This window comes from Eimeria mitis, genomic scaffold, assembly GCF_000499745.2.
Source record: "Eimeria mitis Houghton genomic scaffold, Emh_scaff2805, whole genome shotgun sequence".
Classification (NCBI taxonomy): Eukaryota; Apicomplexa; class Conoidasida; order Eucoccidiorida; family Eimeriidae; genus Eimeria; species Eimeria mitis.
In genome coordinates this window covers 1827-2148 of record NW_013571144.1, presented here as the reverse complement: position 1 = coordinate 2148, position 322 = coordinate 1827, and the positions used below count along the sequence as shown (strand labels likewise).

General features: G+C 66.1%; 1 protein-coding gene across 1 annotated transcript in view; it reads right to left on the bottom strand.

Annotated features, from left to right (window-relative positions):
• Window positions 1-187, bottom strand: part of EMH_0058940 (uncharacterized protein) — a gene marked incomplete at both ends in the record, with an annotated part of 879 nt that extends 692 nt beyond the window's left edge. The window contains one exon of the mRNA XM_013497623.1: window positions 3-187. Within this exon, the coding sequence (XP_013353077.1) occupies window positions 3-187 (185 nt within the window). The remainder of the gene's footprint in view (window positions 1-2) is intronic.
• Between the last annotated feature and the right edge of the window lie 135 nt (window positions 188-322).

Sequence of the window (322 nt, the reverse complement as noted above, 5' to 3'; positions counted from 1 at the left end):
ATACCTCGAGGAGACAAACGTCGCTGAGGCCGCTGGCCTTCAGCTCCTCAAAGGAGACAGGAGACAGCGCGGCGATGCGCAGCAGCTCCTGCAGCGCGGCTGCTGGCAGAGCAGCAGCTGTCTCCTGCTGCTGCAGTGTGGGGGCCAGCTGCGGACGGAGACGCTGCACCAGTGGCTGCGAGCTCATCGAAGAGAGAGACAGGTGTGTACTGGCGTGTGTGTGTGTTCCCCTCTTTGGTGGTTTGTGGTGTCTCCGCAAGCAGAGGAGACACCTGCGGCCCCTGGGGCCCCTGGGGCCCCTGGGGCCCCTGGGGGCCCTGGT